Below are 20,333 nucleotides of genomic sequence, written 5' to 3'. Positions count from 1 at the left end.
GGGCCATTGATTAGTTGATTCTGATAAGGAGAAAAAGAAAGAGAAATTTAAGAGCATTTTAACTATTTTGTCAAAACTATCAATTTGCGCAACTTTAACTAAACATTTCAGATAACTACAACAACATTATATGCTTTTATCATAAAGCTGCAACTTCCACCTGTTATGCTGAGATGAATACTCATCTTGTTGCATGTTGGGCCTACTTGTTATACACATACAATGGTTTAAGTAGTAATTCTCTAATAAAATCATTTGTTATTATTGCAGTTTTATAAAAAAAAACACCTAGTTAGAGTTGTAGCAAAACGGTAGGTTTATTAATAACTATAGTCTCATGAAATTAAATACCGACTTTTGAACAGTCTGAAATTCTGAACTGCACGACCAATATTTATCAACAGAAATATATGAACTCCTGGACAAGCTCATGCAGGTATATCAATTTCAAGAATCACCTATGAAAACACCGGTATCACAAAGGAACATTTTCACAGATGATATTAATGGTCTGCTGCTGCGAGGAGGGGAGGTTTTTACCTGCGGCGGCCGGCCTCGCGGCCCGTCCTTCTTGCTCTCGCAAGTCGTACCGGCGGCGGCGCTTGATCTCCTGAGCGCGCCGGCCGTCATCACCTCCTGCCGGAACCGCCGGAAGATGGACTCCTCCCAGTCGTTGTCCTCCACTAAAAGATCCGCACTTGCAACCCTTCGCCGCAACCACCGCCAGCGAGTGTGCTCCTCCCGTAGAAGCTGGAGCAGCGTGCTCAGAAGGGAAGTAGTGGCCGGAGCAGCCATGGACTGTCCATGGCCTACAATAGGTTTAGCGCTCTTCCCCTTCACGGAATGGAAGTTTTGGAGGGAATAATTAACTATTTGCCACTCTTACGAGTGGTGATAAAAGATTTGTCACTGAACCTACATGTCATAAACACATCAGGACCCAATGGCTCATATGTCATAGACAGCGAGTGACAAATCTTTAATTGCCACATTTTAAAAGTGGTAAATAGTTAAATGTCCCAGGCCTGTCTGAAAAGAGATTTAGAATAACACGCTCCTCTAAACAATTCAGTTTTTCATTCATATTCTGAGAAGGTATATTTGTATAATCTAGGAAATCAGCTAGATGTCATTCTCACTAGCTGCTTCTCACAACCTAGACCAAAGCACTGTAAACCAAATATAAATTATTACATTTCATAGTTGAATGATGCCTTGCGCGTTTGCAAGCTAACTTGAGATCCACCGACAGTCATGTTCTTTTGTAAACCGCTCCAGTCACACTTGTGACTGTTAACCCTGAAATGAAAGAAATACAGCCAGCATGTGTTAACTTACATGACACATCTCAATTTTCTTGAAGGGTATGAGTACATAAAAAGAATACATTATTAGAAATATAATAAGCAAACAAAAAAAAGTATATTTAAACTAGGGCACAAGCTTGACCTCCATGTAGATCAAGTGATTATGAGACATGACATAGATGATAATAGTACACGTATATCAGTTTGAAAAAAATAGTTTATTAGGTATGTTCATTTGGGGCTCTAGTCTGGTAACTAATGTCCTTACTTCTAAGATCTAACATGAAGTCCAAAGCTCAAACATAGTCGACACTAGACACATATGGATCATTAACTTGTTGATCAGTCTTGGGAGTTAAAAAGAAGGGATATCTGCCAAAAAATACATCATATACTACTGCAACTCATGTAGAATTGTAGTAACTACATCTAGAGTCTAAAACTGTAAAAGCTGCCCTTGTGAGTAACTAATGTTCTTATAAGTTAGAACTATTTGCCAGTTCCAATTACAATGGCTCCAATACTATAGCAAACTTAGAACTAAGTGATAACACAGTTCAAACTTGGACCGATACGAAATAACCATAATGTTCTGATGCGCGAAACAATGATCACTACAGCACCAGTACCACCATTTCTTTAGAGGACTAGTACTGTCATGTGAGCAATACATCCCCTAGAAACAATGGAGCATGATGTATGTACGGTAAGATTGAGTATGGGGAATTCAAATGGGGAAGTGACATGATGCATTTGCACTCACCAGTAGGTAGACAGGTAGCTTTTTATAAATTAACTGGTGCATTTTTCAATGTTTGTTTGCATAGCATCCAACTTCTCAAGTACATATTCCACCTTTTTGCAACTAATCTCATTAGCAATCCTTGCACTGTAGTCAGACTTCTCAAATGGGCGATATTCGCAGGCACTTTTGATTTCCTCACGCAATGTCGTTTGAATTTCCTGCTCCAACCATAATAACAATGAATCTACCATGTATGATTTACAATGCATATTGTGTCTTAAATAAAAGTTAGTGAAAGAGAGGCACAAGAACATGTACAACAATACAATTATCACACAAATTGACTTGTATTTTGACGGACGAGTAGAAAGAACTTGGATGGGCCAGAGAAAAGTTCACTGCCAGTCTGGCACCCTTAACAACTAAGGCACAGCTTGTTATTGCTGCACGGCACTATACTTCTTCTTCTTCTTTTTTTGAAGCTGCTGGGACCAAAAAGCTGTGAAATGTCTATTATTCTCTTTTAAAAAAAACTTCTGGGACCAAAAGGTTGTGAAATGTCTGTTATTCTCCTATTGGTAAATCATAATTAAGTTGATTCTTATTCAAACTACTGCCCTGTTGAGCATCACCTTGTAAAATCTTGAAACAAAAGGTGGGAACGATGTGCAATTGTGAAAGATACAATACTAAGAATTTTAGTTTTGCATTCTGCAATCTGCAGCAGCATGCAGGATGCTTAATAGAGTATGCCATTCCTCCATAAATAGGGGAGATTAATCCATGAGCATGCAAATGACAGCCTGACAAAGGACTATACACGAAGATGCTTCTAACGAAGCAAAGGAGCTAAATACCCACACTAAAACATAATTTCTACTCCCTCCATTCGCAATTGAACATCGTATTACATTTGTGCACGATACCAAGGAAGAAATAAATTGAGCAGTTGTTAACATCCATCTAGCCCTAATGCTGCAGCGCCAGTTCAGTGCCGCATGCATGCCTGCAGCCCATGACGCATGGCCAATTAATTAATTTTGCGGGTGGATTAACTAACCTGGCATAAATCAATGGGCATTAAAACCATGCATGCATGCACGCTGTAAGAAAGGAATCAGGGTTTAACTAATCTCTGCACAATCTCCCCGCATTAAATATATGCATGCATGCACGCAAAAAAATAGGAAATCAGCTGCCTCCCGACGTTATGCGACAATCAAATCAGTTTTTTTTTTTTCGTTTTGTCTCTTAGTTGTTTTGCCGGCAAGGTCCAGGTTAGCATTCAGATCTTAGGGCAAGATAGTACCTTGATGGCAAGCATGTACTCGCGGCAGTGGGCAACGACTTTCTCGGGGCGGGGACCCTGCGAGTTCCCAAACTCCTCCATGACCGCCCCCGCCAGTTGCATCAGCTGGACTATCCGCTGCACACACAAAACACCTCACCACATCAAGATCCAGGAATCCCTGCAAGGAGACAGTCCAGGGCACCAAAAGGGGGAAGATGGACGTCCCAGCGAGGGATGGGAGATTACCTGCTCGACATGGTTGAGGCGTTGCAGTGAGCTGCCCTGGCTTTGCGGAAGCATCGCTACCACCAGAGAGGAGGAGGGGTTTCTGACTTTCAGCTTCCACCCAAGTTGGAGAGGGTACTTTGATGGTCGTGGGCTGCAGCAAGGAGACGGACAGAGTAGCGATGAGGTTCGAGTTGGTGAGGAAGGCGATCAAATGCCACCTGTATTTCTGGCTGATGTGGCTCAATCTGGTATCAAGAAAGTATTCAGCTTTCATGTATTTTATTAGATGTAATTGGTTTCCAATACGGTGTCTGGTTGACGTCACTAGCTACGACGTCCTCCCTCCATTTCATATTATCAGTCATTTCATATTATCAGACGCTTTTCATATTATTAGTTGTTGGACCTTTTTCTTAGACAAACTTTTATTTAAGTTTGATCAAATTATAAACATAAAAACATAACAATACTTTTAACACCAAACAAACATATCAAAATATATTCAATGTTAGGTTTGATGAAACTAATCTGGTGTTATAAGAGTAGCTACATTTCTCTAGAAACTTGCAAAAAGTCACAACAACTTGTAATATGAAACGGGGTGAGTATCTAGCAACAATATATCATATGCAAAATTGAAATTCCTCCCAAAAAAAAATTTGCGCTCAAAATATTCGGATGGAAGCGAGTCCCAAATTCAACAAAAGGAACTAGGCCAAGATCTGGAGTCGTCAGCGGACCACCTCCAGCAGCACGGAGCTCAGGGCGCCGTCACGAGCAACCCACTCAGCAAGAAGGGAGGGGAGGAGCTGACTATTATTAGTAAAACCAAGGTAAAAAGACGGAGAGAAAACCCTAAGCTTCCAGATCTACCATAGGGTTGAGGCAAACCCGAGAGAGAGAGGATCTGCGTGGGTCGGCACGGGTGCTCACCGGAGGCGGAAGCTCTCGTCGCGGAATGGATGGATGGAAATCGGCGAAGGCAAGGCGGCGCGGCGGGCGAACTAGCGAGGAGATGGAGATGGGGGATCGGCGCGGGTGACGCGACGGCGGAGGGAGAACAGGAGACGGGTGAACGTCTGCCTTTTTGTACTGCTAGGGCCTAGAGCAAAGTTTGCCGTAGGTAATCCAGAGCGTTGATCTCCCAACCAATGTCCACGATTAGACAGAACGATAATCCAATCACCTGGCGTTTTTCTTTTTCTTTTTCTTTTTTTCCTTTTTTTTTTTTTTGCTAAGGAAAGAATGCACTCCTATCATGGACTCAGCGAAGGTTCTCGATTCATAATGGTCTTCCGCGCGTTGATGTAATCAGTGTTTTAAAGTACAGACAAGGGCATTCCTAACTGTGGGTAAAAAAAACTTAATTGGTTTTTAGCGAGAAAGTTTGATATACTATGTAAGTGTCGTCTGCTGTGATAATACTAAAGAATGTGCTTTCATGTAGTCATATTTCAATTCCTATATGCGGATATTATGTTTTATTTGCCACATTCCGTAGAATAGTAACAACGATATACGATTTAGTTATGGTATATTTGTATGTTAGCTAATTGTAGCATTGGTTCAACAATGGACACTCTATATGGCCATCAGCAAACTTTGACGCTGTTAATAGGTGAAAGGTAGATGATATAAATCCGGGTAACAACCAGATCGATGGGGCCCGTTGACCACTTGACCCTTTGGGCGCCAAGGTAGATATGAGCCGAGCAAAGAGCGTGGTAACTAATGCATTGACATGGAGAAAGTGTGGTGTCACCTTAAATTATAAAAGTAGAAACTCATATGTTTTGGACTTCCTACCGGATTGTTGACATGCAATTCTTATTTAGAACAACTCGTAGTGATTCATGTTTGAAATAACTTTGACACTACTAGTATTATAGCTAATAAGAACATATTTTATGAGAAAATAAAGCTCAAAGTTTAATATTCATACTAAAAAAGTCTATATTAGAAGCTTTAAATTTAAACATGGTCTCTTCGTCCTTAAATATAGCAACTTAATACCGGACGAAACATATCGTAGTCCCTAAAAATATTACTTTTACTTTGATGTTTGAGTGAAACGTACTAACTAGCACCAAAATAGCCATGAGCAGTTGAACTGGATAATGTTATGTCCATGTGTTATAACAAAAACGGAACAACGATGTATTATGAGCATTTATAACTAACAGCACTGAGAGTAGCTAAAAACCTAAAACTGCATAAAAGAAACTCCATAATAAGAAAACTTTGAAAGTGCATGTACATACCGCTGATGTGAACTTCTCACTTTTAAAATTTGTAGGAATTCATTGATGTGAGGGAATCATGGGTGCAGGAATTAGCCCGGAGAGGGAGATGGCGCGGAGAGCGTGCTGGTGGGTGTGACCAAGAGTCGGTGGCACGGTAGGGCAACGGAAGAGAAAACCTAGGCTCGTTATACCATGTAGAGAGATAGATTAGAAGAATACCTCACACCTAAAAGGAGAGCGGATTGAAATATAGATATAGCCGGTGTACTACGAAGTTACAATAGATTAATTAGAGGAGATGTACATGGTAACAAATACCAATAAAAACAGATATACAATCTATAATATGGATATGGATCTCTAGTACTTACGGTTTGTGTGAGATCAAGTGCTTCTCAACACCGATTAAATGAGCGATGTGATGAGTTGTTGATATATACCCCCTCCGTCCCAAAAAAAAAAGACCAATCCATGTGTGTCCAGGTTCGTAGCTAGGAATTCGTTTTTTCTTTTTGGACGGAGTAGTAAGAATGTAGCAAGTTTGAAGTAAAGACACAGAAGAGGTTTTGAAGCTTGGTCTTCTAGCTTTCTTTTTTGATCTGTTAGCTTTTTCTTGTTTCTTTAGTTCCCCTATTGTGAGATGTTTAGTTTAAGTACCCCGTTTATAATTTTAGTTGTTTGTATTCGTCTGTTGATATAGAGATCGGATTTCTATCCATCATTAAAAAAAGAGTAAAGTGCATGGGCGGTCCCTAAACTTGTAGAGCTATGCCATCTAAGTCCCCAAACTTAGAAAACACATTTTTGGGTCCCTAAACTTGCTTAGCCGTACATCACTTGTCCAAATCGTATTTGACTCGGTCTGCTCGCCAACGTGGACGGCCAGCGTGGAGGGGCGGGGACAGCTAGGGTGTCAAATATGCAAAGAACCCCCTATTCCCTCATCCTAGAAATCAAATCGAATCCCTTGTCCCCATTTTTCCCCACCATCCTGAGCGACGAAATCCCTAGCAAGCTCTTCTTCAATTCGACACCCTCTTTTCCGATTCCCTAGCGGCGCTATGGCGATGTCAAGATCAACTGGAGCTGTGCGCAATTCGTCGTGCCCTACCGTAGCTACAGCACCAAAAACAACCCTGTCGGTGTGTGGCCGTCGTTGGATCCACTAGGAGCTCGACGACACCAAGCTCGGCACCGTCGCCTACAATTACTGCGCCGATGGCTGGTGTGGTTACATGAAATCCCATTGATTAATTGCTTCTAATACATCTGAGAATAAAGGCAGCATCTTTTACATTAGGTTATTTCTTCTCTCCTGTTGCAGAGCATTGGTGTCTTGCAAGCATTTTGAGTTTACATGTGCAAGTTTTATCAGCGAGATGGAAGTGGATGTATGTTTTGGTATTGGGAGGATCAATATAAGGAGTATTTGACGAATACAGGACATCTTGCAGCTTCTGGTGTCCATGCGCAGTGTCTAGCTCCTGTTGTGCATGTGCAGAGATATGCATTGGTCGAGCAGGGTTCAGAGGGACATGAATATGCTGCAAAGCAACTTGTTAGGAAGATGAACTAGACATTGGTAGGGATGTTGTCCTGTTACTAAAATGTGTAGTAGCTTGTTGTGTATTTGTCGTGGTGAACAAGATGTATGCTACCTTCAGGGCTAGTTGAAAATGTGCAATTGTCTGAAATGTACTGAAAATGCTATCTGATGAATGAAATGGTCTTTTTTTTTGTTAATGTGACATGTTTGTGAGCCATGAAATGGGTGTTGTTATGTATGAATGAAATTGAATTCTACAAAATTCAGTACTGAAACAGATCGACACACAATTTCAAATTGAGGCACACATTGGAAACACAGATTGAGACACATTCAACAATGAGACATAACATCCATTTCAGATTGTTTAAGTACGGAAAGTATTACAAAATGCATCGAGTGACTTTGAACCCAGGTAGCACTGATATTGTCCAACTATCAGTTAAACCACCATGGCAGGTAGGTAATATAGCATCCATTGACTATGCACATCCTAGATTGTTGTCAACAAAATTCATGCCAGATATTGAGGCAACAAAATATCCCGAAAATGAACTAACTACATGTATCATGTGCCGCTCCAGACTAAAATTGTCACCCAGTTCCAGCCACAGCACCAGACTTCTTTAATGCAGCAGGTCCAGATTTTTTGTTTCCAGTTGTACTCTTCTTTTTCTTAGAGCGTTGTGGCCTTCCCTAACTTGGTGCTGGTTGTAAGAGGAGTAGGTCTTGATGCTGGTCTGTTAGACATGATGAACTTAGGATCTGACAAGGGGCATTGCTGCTGAGAGAGCTAAGAACTCTGACTTGGCTACAAAATAGAGAAAATATTTAGTAGATCATTAAGAGCTAAATGGTCATCAAATGTGTGAGAAGTAATTAACAAAATGATTACTTGATTAGCCATCTGACTGAGCACAGTGCTTCCTAGTTGTGACAGTAATTGAGATGAAGATTGGGAAGCAGCAATTGTTCTTCTATGACATCCTACATATAATAGTCAATGTATTTCATAAGACATGCATCAAAATAAATTTGTTGTAAATGACTGATTTATTTACCTAGTTCGTAACAACCGATTCTTGTTCATTGACAACTTGTGAATTCTCAATCGCAACTGCTTCTTTTGCCGCGGCAACCATCTTATTGGCCTCCTCAGAACTAATCCCTTGCCTTTTCAGTAGGACACGACGGTCACACACCGATGGGTTGTTGTTGGTGCTGTAGCCACGGCAGGACACGATGAACTGCATGCAGCTCCAGTCGATCTTGACGTCGCCACAGCGCCGCTAGTGAATCGAAGAAGGGGGTGGCAAATTGAAGAAGAGCTTGCTAGGGATTTCGTCACTCAGGATGGTGGGGAAAAAATGGGGACATGGGATTCGATTGGATTTCTGGGATGAGGGAATAGGGGGTTCTTTACATATTTGACACCCCAGCTGACCTCGCCCCTCCAAGCTGGCAGTCCACGTTGGTGAGCAAATCGGGTCAAATACGATTTGGACAGGTGATGTACGGCTAAGCAAGTTTAGGGACCCAAAAATGCGTTTTCTAAGTTTGGGGGCCTAGATGACATAGCCCTACAAGTTTAGGGACCGCCCCTGCACTTTACTCTTAAAAAAACAACTTAGTTGTTTCAGAGTAACGAACAAAACAAATTGAATTTCCAGCGGTCAGAGATAACACAATAGAAAAACGTTGGTGAATTGGATCTCCTCCGTAGTTCTGAGAGTTTCCACACAGTTTGCAGAAGGCAGAGCACTCTCCAAAGCTAAACAACCTTGGTTGTTCCAAAGTTTTAGCTTTGATGTCTTGATGGATATAGCCGGCACTGCTAAGATGGGTTCTTTCTTGCCCAACCTGACTCTGCTTGAAAAATATCCGGTCACAACTGCTGATCACATTAATTCGATCAGAACAAATCCACCAAACATGGTCAGAAAGACATGACCCGATTCATTTGCAGAACAAAATTTACAAAACTTCTGATCTAGAGACAAGGAAAGGAACTAGACAGCACAGCAGAAACCCAAGCTAGCCGACGGCCGGGTGATCGATCAGTAGTACCGGCTGCGATCCCGCACGGAGCAGCAGGCGAGGGAGTAGGCGAGCATGAGGATGGCGAGGACGGCGACGTTGAGCACGGCCACGGCCCTCCAGTTTCGCCTGACGGTGTCCAGCACACTGGCCTTGCAGGCGTTGCAGCGGAAGCACAGCACGGCCTGGTCGTTGCTCCACTCCAGGCAGTCGACGTCCGCCGCGTCCAGGCCCCGCGCCGGCGCTATCCAGAACGTCTCGTTCACGCGCTCGTACCCGCAGTACACCGGCGGCTTGCAGCAGCCGGACTGCACGGTTGGCACGTCACAGAGGTAGTCAGATACTACGGTTGTGTTTAGTTCACACTGAAGTTTGGAAGTTTGGTTAAAATTGATACGATGTGATAGAAAAGTTGTGTGTATGAAATGTTTGATGTGATAGAAAGTTGAAAGTTTGGAGAAAAAAAAAACCTTGGAACTAAACAGGACCTACGTGACACACTTGATAGTGTTTTTTGGTAACTGATAGTAGTAGTACTTGTATAGTTGTATTGCTACTGATAAATCGATTCATATGCATACATCTTTTGTAAAATCTCAGAAATTAAGAAACTCATTGCAACATTCAATCTTGAATACTCCCTCGGTACCGCTCACCAAGGCACGCACGCATTTCATTAGATTATCATTTAAATTTACTTTTAGATTATTATAATTTTGTTGTTACAAATATTATAGCATATGTCAAAGATTAGTTTTAAAGATTCCGTCAAGTTTAACTGCGGTGAGCGGAACAGAGAGAGTAAATGAAAACGAACAAGGTAATACCTATTTCCTTTTTAAATTTTATAAAAAGGGTAAAAGGCCATTGATTAGTTGATTTTTACTGGTAGTATTAGCTCACATGGAACGAGAAAGAATTAAAAACTGAAGTGATGCGTTGAATGGAACAGGTATTATTCGGTCTCTGGCGAGTGGGTCCGTGCATGAGGCATGCAATGCAAAATGCAACAAGCTAATGGATCCATGCAAACCTGGATTAGCGGCAGATGCAGACGGTAGAACTCGCCGGGGTTGATCCCGGCGAGAGGGCCGCCGCACACGGCCGCGTCGGCCATGCAGCTCTCGATCCGGTGCCACGTCTCGTAATCCTCGATCCTGGCACGCAGCCACTCCGAGTAGTCCCTGACCCGGTAGTCCCCGTAGCCGGTGCCGGACACGGCGGTGGCGACGCCCCTGTTGGTGACGACGAACACGAAGGCGGTGACGAAGAACATGCCGACGATGAGCAGGAACATGGCGGACGCGTAGGCCCAGAGGAGCGCCGCGCCGCGGCAGCAGGTAACTCCGGCGATCGCCATGAGGGAGAGGAGGAGCGCCGCGCTGCCGAGCGCCACGGCGGGCACCCGCACAAGGCGCTGGCACTCGCTGGCCGGGTGGTCGAGGAGGTAGGCGCCCGCGCCGATGAGCGGCACGGAAGCGAGGAGGGCGGCGAAGCTCAGGGCGCCCAGGACGCCATTGGAGAACCGCCCCATGGCTAAGCTGAGGTTCAGCTCAGCTCAGCTCAGCCCCCGGGCGGTTTGGCACTCGCGGCTGCAGGGAGTTTCGCTGCTGATTTTGGGGATCTCTCGTGGAATTTGCAGCTGCGTCGCGTCGTCTCGGTTTGGCGGTTTGGGGTTTAAGGCGACAGAGCCAGAGAAGAAAATCGATTCATGGCGCTGGGCTGAAATCGCGGGAGTTGCTCGCTCAGATGGTTCTTGCAAATCACTTGGTCACGATTTGACTAGAGCTCACATGGAGGGCTAGAACTGAGCAGGCAGAGACCAAGACCTCGGGTCGAGTAGGCTCAGTCGGGGATTCAGTAGCAGAAAAGATACTCCCTCCGTTCTCTAATATAAGAGATTTTAACATTTTACTTACACTGTTTAACCATTTATCTTATTTAAAAAATTTTGAAATATTATTCATTTTATTTGTGACTTACTTTATTATCCAAAGTACTTTAAACATAACTTTTCATTTTTTATATTAGCATAAATTTTTTAAATAAGACGAGTGATCAAACAATACAAGTAAAATATCAAAATTAGGGGACAGAGGGAGTACAACTTAACAGGAGAACATCCATGAAAGGCACCAGATGGCATCATGGATTCATGGCATGATTTTAAACCAATACATCTGCGCTGCAAATGCAGGGCTGAAATTGTTTCGGTTCATTAAGAAGTAAAGATCCAAAAATGTTATCCAACAGAGCAAACATTTGCTGCCAAGAAGGAATGAAACGTATGGCCTTCAACAGGGTAGCAGCACTGCGTCTCTGAGGATAGATATCCAAAGTGGGCAGCATTAGTATGGCTTGAATTTCCGTTGAGCACGAAGCTGTTGTATCCTTTTCTTGTCCTGCTCAAACTTGCTCTGCAGCATCGCGAGTTCTGCGCAAGAAACACAGAGTTGGGAGTTAGCTCCAGGCAGCTTTTGCCATTTTGCGACCCTAAAAAGTTGCAGAAAATACATCATGCACCACAGTAATTGAAACAAATTTGCAGCCCCTTATCTCCTGCTATCAAACTATGGGAGGAAGGGCAGCATGCCCTTATGATAACCATCTCGCAAAAGAAAAAAAATACTTCTTACATAGCCATATACAAAATGGGTTTACTTCACTTGGTACACAGAAGAGGAAGGACAAAAATATTGTGGACCTGTAATTACAACCTAGACGCGAATCTATATGGTGACCCACTGTTTGAATGAGATTTTCTAACAGAGCACCCAAATGGTCATGAGCAGTTGAACTGAATAATGTTTGAAGTCCCAGATGTACATGCTATAACTAAAACAGCACAGTGATGAACATATTTTGACTAATAGCACTGAGAGTAGATAAAACTGCATAAAAGATACTCCATAATAGAAAGCTTCGCAAGAGCATATACATACCACTGATGTGAGCTTCTCGCTTTTGAAATCTGTAGAAATTCATATCAACTTCCTTGGGTTTCTTATTAGCCATTTTCTCCTGCATTGCAGCTAGAGATACAGAGCCAACAGCTGTTCCAGTTTCAGTATCTGTGGTCTTTTTCCTACCCTTATGATGAACCACAACTGTCCATCCATCCTCAGCAGCGCGTGCTTCCCTCTCTTTCCTCTCCTGAATAAATCAAGCAAGTGTCAGGCAACAACCAAACTAAAGATCATTTTGGCAACAAAAGTACTTTTCCAGAAGAAGACCCAACATCCAGAAGAAGTCTTGCACTACCTCAAGAACAGTTAAAAACCAGATACGCAAATAGTGTGAACACTGCAACAGTCACTCAACACTTCAAGAAACAGGTATAATTTTCACAAAACTAGGTTTGTACCATACTAGACTGAATGTTTCCAGTTGTTTTCCAGAGAAGAAACTTGTAATAAGGAAATTGAAGTGTCATTTTGATTCTTCAACAGGAGGAAGGAAGAGGAGGAAGGGTACACACCTGCTCTTCTTGTTCCTCATGAGCAGTTATAAACTCATCTATTCTTTGCTGCAACACTTTCAAGCCGGGCCTCTTCTGTTTGTACTCTAGGACCCATTCTGTTAAGACATCAAACAATCACAGGTCAGTTTTGCACTTTAAATGCACCAGTTTGAAACATATACAATGGAGCATAACTATATCAAACAAGAGCAGATTGGTTGGACCCCAGGACCACTCCAATTGGAGGAATCAGCAAGCTGATCTTCAGGTACACTTATCAATTTTACTATGAACTCAGTGCCTGAACAGAATTTCCTACAGATTCTTTCCACTAATTAAGTTACTTGGTTTCAAAGGATATTTGATTAAGTTGTTTTTTGGATACATTGAATTTTTTGTTGTCTTTTTGTGAAATTTACTTTTCCACCAAACAAACTCCATGGATAAAGTCAGCATGGGACAACCGTTTATTATATCAGTGATCAAGATTGAAAACTAAAGCAATTACTTTTCATTCCTCTGGAACAATCTTCATCAACAGATTGAATCTCATCGACATTTGCAGCATCAACTTCACCATGCCTGTCCAACTTGTTCTCTCTGCTGGATTCATGCTTATCCTTTTTGCTGCTTTTCCCTGATTTCTTTGTTTTCTCTACAGTCAATAGATCAATTACTGTCAACAAGTCTAAACAGAATATTTTTCAAATACTTCAGAATAACTTCGATTTGATACAAGTATAAAGTCCCTACTGGTCTTGCTTTTATTTCCCCTCTTCACTTCTTCAGGCTCCCCTATATCCATATCTCCACTCTCTGCTGTGAGTTGGTTAACACGGGCTGCACAAAATAAATCCAGATATACTGTTTAACTAAGGAAATGATGAGTAGTTTACAAAATCCAAAAAGAGATAGTGGCATAGTGAAGGAGTTAGGAATATAGTTCATTACAAGAAAATGGTAATGGAGTAGCAAACAAGATACACTACCAGTTGGAGTTTCTTCATCTTGATTCCCATGCAAGACTTCATCTGCATTATTGGGCTCATCAGAGCTCCTCCGGTCCTTCTTCAGCTTAGGCGTTCCTGCATTAATTCTGTCAGACAAACTTTGATGCTCCTCAACAGGATTACTGCCTTCTTTGAGATTCTTTTTGCTCTTCTTCTTGTTCTTCAACTTTGTCTCATCCTTTTTACTCGTCAAGAGTTCCAACATGTCATCAGAATCAGTCTGACTGCTCTTTAGTTTCATTTGCTTCTTCTGTTTCATCGCTACAACCTTCTTCTTTCGTACAAGTCCTTTATCTAGCAACCAAAGATGAACAGGTAAAACACTATGCAGAAAACATAACTAAATTTCATGCTTTTGTCCTGCAATGTAAACATATCCCTAATAAACAACATAAAGAGCTAAAAATAATACAATAAGGAATTCATAGAGAATTATCTGATTCTCATGCTACGGCACGGCTAACAAATCAACAACCACAGTGACACTCCCATTTCCTTAATAGGTTTGCCGATCTTAGCTACATCATTGCTTCCACCTTTGCAGGTAATCAAGGTGATAATTTGAGCTACTAGACCACTACTATAGGTTTCATCATTGATTACTAATTAAACGACGCGATTCAAATAAAATTGGGAGTACATAGCGAGAGAAAAAAAATGTTAATACCTTCTGCGGTGCCATGTTCAGCAGCAACCTCATTCTCAACAGGACCATTCAAAGTCCTGTCCTTCTTTCTCTTCAAGTCCTTCCTCTTCACTCCAAGCACTAATTTCTTATCCGCTTTAGCTTCCCGTGAGGCCTTCTTGTCTGTAGTAGAACAAGCTTTTACTTTCGTCTCTCATTTCGAACGAATCTAACAGAGAAACTGTGGGATGCATAATGGAAGAGAGGACGCACCTTTGGATTTGCCCATGCCAACGAATTAAGAACAATCAAGCCGACACGAGAAAGGCCGCGGATAGGCCTCACTCCGTGAGAGGCCGCGGGGAGTGGTGGGCGCAGCGCCGCAGCCTGCGGGGAGTGGTCGTGGCGCTGTCTGACGCCGTCGAAGAGCTCGCGGTCAGAGGCGAGGCGGTGCCAGCGATGGCGAGGCAAGCGTCGCGGTGCCGTTGGCGAGGGCGAGCCCGCTAGGGCGAAGCGGGCAACCGGCGGCGGCGGCGGCGGGCGACCGGGGGTGGGCGGCGATTTGGCGGCGGCGACTCTGAAGCCTGGGAGAAACGAGGAGGGTGTAGGGTTTGGGGGAATTTTCTTTCTCAAAAATTAATTTAGAGCTCTTCTGACAGTTGGGCCTAGATGGAGGTGGTCCCACATTTCAGTCACTAACCATAGGTGACACAGCTTTCGTCTCGAGTCCAAAAGCCCTAAAAACTCCAGAACCAACCAAAAGGCGCGCGAACACACGAGTCGGCGGCGGCGCGGCGATGGGGAGCGACACGGAGGTGGAGAAGAAGAAGGCCCCAACGGCGCTCGCGCCCATCGCGAAGCCTCTCGCCGGCAAGAAGCTCTGCAAGCGAACCCTCAAGCTCGTCCGGCGAGGTTCCTGAGCGACTTTTTTTTTTTAATTTCGGGCCGCCAAATTCCAATCTCTGTTGTTTTCTTTTGCAGTTTAAGGTTTTTTGATCATGCTTTTGGTCGTTCCTATGTTTTCTTTCCCAGCATCGGAGGCCAAGTGCCTGAAGCGGGGAGTCAAGGAGGTGGTCAAGAGCATCCGTCGTGGGAACAAAGGGTTAGGACTTAATATCTCTTCTTCTCTAGCATGTACTTCCTCGACTTTCTAGCATTATCCACATTCATATATATATATATATATATATATATATATATATATATATATATATATATATATATATATATATATATATATATATATATATGCGCGCGCGCATTAACATCTATATGAATGTGGGCAATGCTAGAAAGCCTTATAACCTGAAACGGAGATAGTAATTTTTTTTCTTGTTGTTTATAACTTCTCTAGCATGTAATTTTTTTTCTTGCTGTTTAGTAACCAGTAATTGGTTGGTTTTGCTATGTACAATTGTGTTAACCAAGAGTATCTTAGTTCACTTGAAGGACATTGGGCTGTGATCTTTGAGCTATGTCCAATTGTGCACTTGCTTTTCGTGATGTAACCGATGGTCATAGCAATCAGCGAATAGGATATCATTTCCATTAGATGGTCCGCGCCATGTCTCGACATTGAGGAATACATTATGTTGTAACATGTTTACTAAAAAAACGTATTATGTTAGTCTTTTTGATTATGGGTTTATCCATTTTGTTGTGGTATGGAGTTATGACCATTGATAGATTGTTTGCATACTTTGATGTTTTATCAGCTGTGCTGTTTATATATCATTCTCAGTGGTTTGTCTTGCATAATGTCACTGACAACTGGGTTTGGTCTTTGTAGGTTGTGTGTAATTGCTGGGAATATTTCTCCTATCGATGTGATTACACATGTTCCAATACTTTGTGAGGAAGCTAATATTCCTTACATATATGTGCCATCAAAAGAGGTGTGTTGCATATTTTTCCTGCCTCATGTAGGTTCAATGCACTGTCAATCACCCAGTAGTATTATCATTTCATTATTACACCAAATCTTATAAGATGACATTAGATAGTGACATTGTTGCTACCTGCTACTGTATTTATCACCTAAGAAAGCCAAACGTCTACCAGTTCATGTCTTCAAGCTACGATGATATGTTGTACAATTGTACAACTTTGGTTTATTTGTTTGGTTCTTTCACATATTGGTTATCAGATGTTTTCCACTTGTAAATAATCTAAAAATTATTTGAAACTTCTCATCTTTTTTTTTAATAAGTACTCTGAGCTGGAAGGAAGATGCATCAAATTTGAATTGCTCGGGTTTCACTCTTTTGCATCATTCAGATGGGCACGTAACATTTTCTTCAGAAGTCTGCAAACCTGAAATATATCCAATCATGTAACAAGACTGAAGTTGAGATAATTAGAAGTGGATAGGAATCTATACTTTTTCTGCTGTCAATTTTATTATCAATTACCTATATAACTGCCCGTATACCATACTGGGAAGGAAAATAAGTACCACCAATTGGCTGTGAGGAGTGGTTTGGAACTTTGGATGAGGGATTGGTTCCGAAGTTTCAGAATTTGATCCCAATCCTTCCTATCCAAACAGATCCTAACTTGTGATTTCACTTATATTGTGGCAGACTGGGTGATTGAGCCGTTGAGGTAGATGTTACCCTAAGTTACATAATGGGATTGTTCCTCTGTACAGGATCTTGCTACTGCCGGGACTACTAAGAGGCCTACCTGTTGCGTCCTGGTTATGACCAAGCCTGCCAAGGGGGAGATCAATGAAGAGGTGAAGGAGAAACTGAAGTCAGACTACGACCATGTTGTAGCTGAAGTTGCAGAGGTTACATCTTCAATGTTCTGAGTACAACGCCCAGCCCCAGGGCCATAGTAAATTAGTGATAGAAACCCAGGCACCATGGCTGCTCACATCTTTCTATATGTACTATGTGAACATGAAGGTTGCTCTACTAGTTTACCCCTGTCGGATCATGCTGTTTCTCTGTTGATTAGCATAAGCTAGTCAATTGTAATGAAACCTGGTGAGCTGATCATTTACTCTCCAGTAAGAAGTCCCTGTCCCAAGGCCCAGATATGCAATACCTGGGCACCCCAGATCAGAAAACTCACCAAAGTCATGAGGTGTTGTGTGTTAAGTTGCTCGTGGTTATGTTCATATCCTGTATCCATTTTTCCAATTGGTCGATCCTGAAAAATGCGGCAAAAGATTCTTGTTTCTGATTGCCTGATGGCCAAAGCGCTCGTCTTCGTGGCTTCTTGTCATGAGGTGTTTTGGACCACCGGAATTGTGCAGCATTGGCATGGTACATCCGTGCAGTTTGGCCACCGAGGTGCAGCCATGCGGCCACCGATGCAGCGATGCTTCAGAATTCAGAGCTGGTCGCACTTCGCAGAGCGCCAGAGAGCCAGCCAGTGACTCGGGGAGCAACTCAGGTTTTGGCATTGGATCTGATCCATCTGGTATTTCATCTGACGGGGAAATTTGGCCGCCTTTGTTTGGAATCTTGTGGCAGATACAAGACAAAGCACACAGGGAAGGTTCTGCAACTATCCCTTCCCTTGTCATACCGTGCAAGACTTGCAGCACAATGTTAGTAAATACTCCTACTAACATGATATGTACTCCGTAGTTAGGATTGGATAAGATAGGACATAATCAGTTTGTAGCATCCATATGATCATATATGGATGCCACAAATTGTGTTCCAAGCTGATCATATATGAAACAAGTAATACGTTTGCCAAACTCATTGATATGTAGTTTATGCTTAGGATTAGCTATGATAGGACATAATTAGTTTACATTGATCCAATTGTCATGGTAGGATGATTAGATTCTGTCTTAAGTTCTTAATGATACACTCTAACATAACCTAAACAAAAGCTTCCTATCTTGTCCTATGCAGTCAAGGTAGGGATTGCATTGAGATGATAGGAAAGTGAAGGCATGATAGCGAGCATGTGGAACAGTGGAAGCTGTAGCCCGTAGGACAGTGAGAACTACCATTTCACAGGTATGATTAGGCACAGCTCTCAAGGTTCCAACTGCCCTTCCCAACTCCACCCAAATAACGGAGTGGGTTTAGGATTCTAATGCATGGCCAAGCCTGTGGAATATGCAGATTCTCTTGGGATGACCATGCCTTCAGCTCGGACAAGGGGAAAGGGTCCATCCAAAATGGCAAATGGCCTAGTTTGGCATAGTGGTTCGAGTTCACTCGCCTTTTTGTTATGGAGGACCAAATTACGCTACACAAACATGTTCAGACTTATGGTTGTAGCATCTTCAAATTTAAACTAGAAATATAGCTATATTTTGGGTGAAACAGGGGGAGGACCAATGGCCTGCCCCCCCTCCAACAACATACTTTATATATATAATTATCTAATCTATTAGGTAATTAGGCCTTTTCCAAAATTCTTAGGCCCATATTTATGTTTAAATTCTAACTCCGCCATTTTTTTAGGACGAAGAGAGTACACAGTATATGTTCTAGGGGTGAGTTTGTTTGGGACTTTGCTAAGATAAAAGCTAGGTTAGCTTTTTTTTTAGATAATGAAAGCTAGGTTAGCTAGGGCCTGTTTGGGAGAGAGGGGCTAAACTGAGGACTTATGCTTTTGTGAGGTCCCTAACTCCCAAACACCCCCTAGTCATATTTGGTGATAGTAGTTTGCATCCAAGGTCCAGCTGCAATTGCAAGTGATCATGGTCAGCTACTCATCTTGCCAGATTGGAATAGCACCAGATATGGCTTGTGATGTTGTTTTTTCCATTTACCGGAGCGTCTGTACTGTACAACAGTGGCCTTGCTGGTCAAAGGCACTGAACGATGGAGCATATACGGCGTACAGAAGATCAGCAGCATCTTTTGCTGATTGTGTTGGTCACAGTACTTGAAGGTTGAGATCACCTGGTCAAAACCAAGAAGCCTGTGACGTTGGCAATATGTGTGGAGCAGTGGGATGCAAAGATCTTCTACTGTTCTCTATCCTGCTTGTTACTGTGTGGTGTGCACTGCAGCTGCATGCCTGCATGATTGTGAACGTTGGTTGGTTCAGCCGTTTTGTTTGAAAGTACCCTTCTTGACCTTTAAAGATCAGCTGTGTTCATGATTTCTATTGCCACTAATTAAGCCTTTCCGCCATTGAGTTTAAACAACAAAGCTAATGATGACATGATGCCGTCTTCAGTAGGAAGTTGAGATTAAGACAAGTGAAGCACTGTTATGATCTATATACCTAATGCTTTGAGCTTGATCAGGCATGTTCTACTCTGCTCGTGCATCAACTTTCAACTTTCAAGCGAGCAAGCAAGCTGGAATTGTAATGCTGTCTATACGGATAAACCTGCAGGTCACCTTTTGAGGGACCTCTGCAATACATTTTCACACCTTTTATACCACATCTATACGGTAGTATTTTCGTAGTACAACCACAACATGGCCCTTTCACACACACACACACACTGATACACACAGCAAAGCAAGGATAGCAAAGGGCAAGAGAAAAGGTGCGGGGCGGCAAAGGCACCAAAGCATCCCTCATTTCACTGAAAAGAGATGTCACATCTTTCATGCAAGGTAGCCACAATGATTTCTCCCTCCTAAAAGGAAAAGCAACATGGGCATGCCATTCCATCCCGTCTGCAGATCAAGAAGGTTGATGGCCTCGTGGAGCATCAGACTAACAGCAATATCCTAAGTTAACAACACTCAAATCTTGGTTTTCTTGAACCTCACTCTTCTATATATACAACATACTATCCACTTCTAAACTATAAGTACCATGACATGACAAAGGAAAGTATGGATGGCCTCTGGTTCAATACACTAATATTTCCTCAGAAAAGTCTGCTCTTAATTGGAAGTATGT

General features: G+C 42.4%; 4 protein-coding genes across 4 annotated transcripts; 1 reads left to right on the top strand and 3 right to left on the bottom strand.

Moving 5' to 3' along the window:
* Positions 1-1,085: 1,085 nt before the first annotated feature.
* On the bottom strand, positions 1,086-4,605 carry LOC127761801 (mediator of RNA polymerase II transcription subunit 11-like). The gene is made up of 5 exons (XM_052286133.1): positions 4,505-4,605; positions 3,590-3,816; positions 3,362-3,478; positions 2,071-2,270; positions 1,086-1,299 (listed from the first exon to the last, which is right to left on the bottom strand). Exons 2-4 carry the CDS (start codon positions 3,641-3,643, stop codon positions 2,100-2,102), a joined length of 342 nt encoding a protein of 113 aa, XP_052142093.1. The 5' UTR covers positions 3,644-3,816; positions 4,505-4,605; the 3' UTR covers positions 1,086-1,299; positions 2,071-2,099.
* A 4,572-nt stretch (positions 4,606-9,177) lies between these two features.
* On the bottom strand, positions 9,178-11,031 carry LOC127764430 (tetraspanin-8-like). Its single transcript, XM_052289312.1, has 2 exons — positions 10,431-11,031; positions 9,178-9,705 (listed from the first exon to the last, which is right to left on the bottom strand). The coding sequence occupies exons 1-2, from the start codon at positions 10,929-10,931 to the stop codon at positions 9,418-9,420; spliced, it is 789 nt and encodes a 262-aa protein (XP_052145272.1). The 5' UTR covers positions 10,932-11,031; the 3' UTR covers positions 9,178-9,417.
* Positions 11,032-11,505: 474 nt separating this feature from the next.
* Positions 11,506-15,091, bottom strand: LOC127761344 (eukaryotic translation initiation factor 5B). The gene is made up of 8 exons (XM_052285621.1): positions 14,766-15,091; positions 14,535-14,675; positions 13,847-14,161; positions 13,611-13,697; positions 13,366-13,512; positions 12,876-12,973; positions 12,340-12,550; positions 11,506-11,831 (listed from the first exon to the last, which is right to left on the bottom strand). Exons 1-8 carry the CDS (start codon positions 14,779-14,781, stop codon positions 11,746-11,748), a joined length of 1,101 nt encoding a protein of 366 aa, XP_052141581.1. The 5' UTR covers positions 14,782-15,091; the 3' UTR covers positions 11,506-11,745.
* Positions 15,092-15,209: 118 nt separating this feature from the next.
* On the top strand, positions 15,210-17,512 carry LOC127761777 (H/ACA ribonucleoprotein complex subunit 2-like protein). Its single transcript, XM_052286106.1, has 4 exons — positions 15,210-15,404; positions 15,525-15,594; positions 16,282-16,387; positions 17,143-17,512. Exons 1-4 carry the CDS (start codon positions 15,290-15,292, stop codon positions 17,302-17,304), a joined length of 453 nt encoding a protein of 150 aa, XP_052142066.1. The 5' UTR covers positions 15,210-15,289; the 3' UTR covers positions 17,305-17,512.
* The last annotated feature ends 2,821 nt before the right edge of the window (positions 17,513-20,333 follow it).

The sequence above is a fragment of the Oryza glaberrima genome, chromosome 2 (assembly GCF_000147395.1).
Source record: "Oryza glaberrima chromosome 2, OglaRS2, whole genome shotgun sequence".
Lineage (NCBI taxonomy): Eukaryota > Viridiplantae > Streptophyta > Magnoliopsida > Poales > Poaceae > Oryza > Oryza glaberrima.
Note: the sequence above shows the minus strand (reverse complement) of the source record. Positions and strands in the feature narration are given on the sequence as shown.